Source organism: Atta cephalotes (genome assembly GCF_000143395.1).
Source record: "Atta cephalotes unplaced genomic scaffold scaffold00071, whole genome shotgun sequence".
Taxonomy (NCBI): domain Eukaryota; kingdom Metazoa; phylum Arthropoda; class Insecta; order Hymenoptera; family Formicidae; genus Atta; species Atta cephalotes.
In genome coordinates, this window is record NW_012130135.1 from 616,161 (window position 1) to 618,008 (window position 1,848).

The window sequence follows — 1,848 nt, forward strand, 5'->3', positions numbered from 1 at the left end:
CATACGGCTCGTGAAAAAATTTAACAAAATAATGCTTATAAATAAGACATAAAATGATACAATAACTTATAAAATATATTTACAAGATATTATTAAGGAATAAGAATGATAAATATGTATATGAAGTAATAGAAAATAATTACAATCTTCCTATATATATTACAAGTGTTATTACATGCGGTATATATTTCATGTAATGCGTTTATTGCATTTAGTGCATTGAATCCAATCTGCGCACTTTGTATACTCTGGGCATAATCCCGCCCGCTAAAAATGCGGTATAGCCCAAACAGATAGGATATACAAGACAACAAACAAAGAATACAAGAGCAAAACATTTATATTTTGCTATACAACATGCTTTACTATTCTCCTACACTTATGTATCACGAAATAACCACTATGTCTTTACACACTCTACAGTAATCATTTTATGTAGATTATAATTTATGATCGGCGCTGTTTATTTTAATGACAAATCAATAACACAATAATTTCATTAATATAGGAAAAAGTTCGTGGTGGTTTTCCCGTTACATTTAACGAACTTTTTTCCACACCTAATATGTTAAAGAAATTGAAATCATAACACAATACTAATATAATATAAAAGCATGTAACAAAAATATGTAAGTTACGGGAAAATTATCTCCACTCCTATTTTTTTTTATTTTTGCTCCGTAAATCCCAACGCGGCGTATCTGTTGGAGTTATCCTATATTTATATAATTAGTTATAATCTTATAATAAAGAAATTATAACAATAGACTACTTTAGAAATGATGATAAAAAAAAAGACAAACATATTAATGTAATGATAGTATAAGATACTAGACAAATATAGATTAAATTGTTACGTACGTGATTTTTTTTATTGCAACATCTGGAAGCAAAATGGACTCATCTTTATAAATATTCATATCCATACAAATTGTTTCGTCTAAAAGTATATGCTGCTTTTCTCGCGCATATTGCACAAGTTGTCCATAGGTTGGTACACCTGCTCTGAAAAATAGAAAAGTACTCATCTTACTTTTTTCCAATTTATTCAATCAAATTATATTTCTTTCTCTAAATTTTTTTGTATAAAGAAAATACTTACACTTTTATTTTTTTATTATCATTTTTTTTTTTATCATTCTTTTCCATATTCAACGATTTTGTAGGGACAGAATTTTCCTTCAATCGCCATATCTGCTTAGGTGGTATATTATCTTGTGGCTTTGTCCATCGAAAGCAGTCTTCCTCGAAATGAATACTACATATCGTTGCTAAATGTATATTTTATAGTTTAAAAATTCTATATCCACATGCACACAAGATTCAAAAAAATAACAAATCAAATTTAATCTAAAGGACTGATAAGCCTCACAGGGTTAAATTAAAATATTGGTTTGTTTTAAATTAATTTATATGAATTGAAATTTAATAAGAAGTTTCTAAATCTATAACAAAACATTATAAAAATAAACATTTCGATCTTTTAAATTGATTTTTGAACTGATAATTTAGCAGATATTTTAACAAATTTAACTTAACTTTCATGTTATATAAATAACAAACTAATTAACTTTCCTATTATATAAGTATTTTTTTTAAGTTGTTAGTTTATTAAAGAAAGGTTTCCAGAATATGTATCTATTAATCTCTTTAAATATTTAATCATAAAAATCAAAATTAAATTACAATTAATCGAAATTCTGAATTTTATATTTCAATTTTATTCATTAGATAACATCTCTATAGAAATAATTAAAGTATATATATATATATATATATATATATATATATATATATATATATATATACTATATATATATAGTACGTAGTACGACGACGACGACGACG

The 1,848-nt window shown here is 24.9% G+C and overlaps 1 protein-coding gene across 1 annotated transcript in view; it reads right to left on the reverse strand.

Moving 5' to 3' along the window:
- Positions 1-657: 657 nt before the first annotated feature.
- LOC105624030 (THAP domain-containing protein 1 A-like) overlaps positions 658-1,848 on the reverse strand; it is a 2,039-nt gene continuing 848 nt past the window's right edge. Inside the window, exons 2-4 of the mRNA XM_012205397.1 lie at positions 1,103-1,271; positions 862-1,005; positions 658-715 (exon numbers count right to left, since the gene is read on the reverse strand). Coding sequence (XP_012060787.1) covers positions 658-715; positions 862-1,005; positions 1,103-1,271 — 371 coding nt within the window. The remainder of the gene's footprint in view (positions 716-861; positions 1,006-1,102; positions 1,272-1,848) is intronic.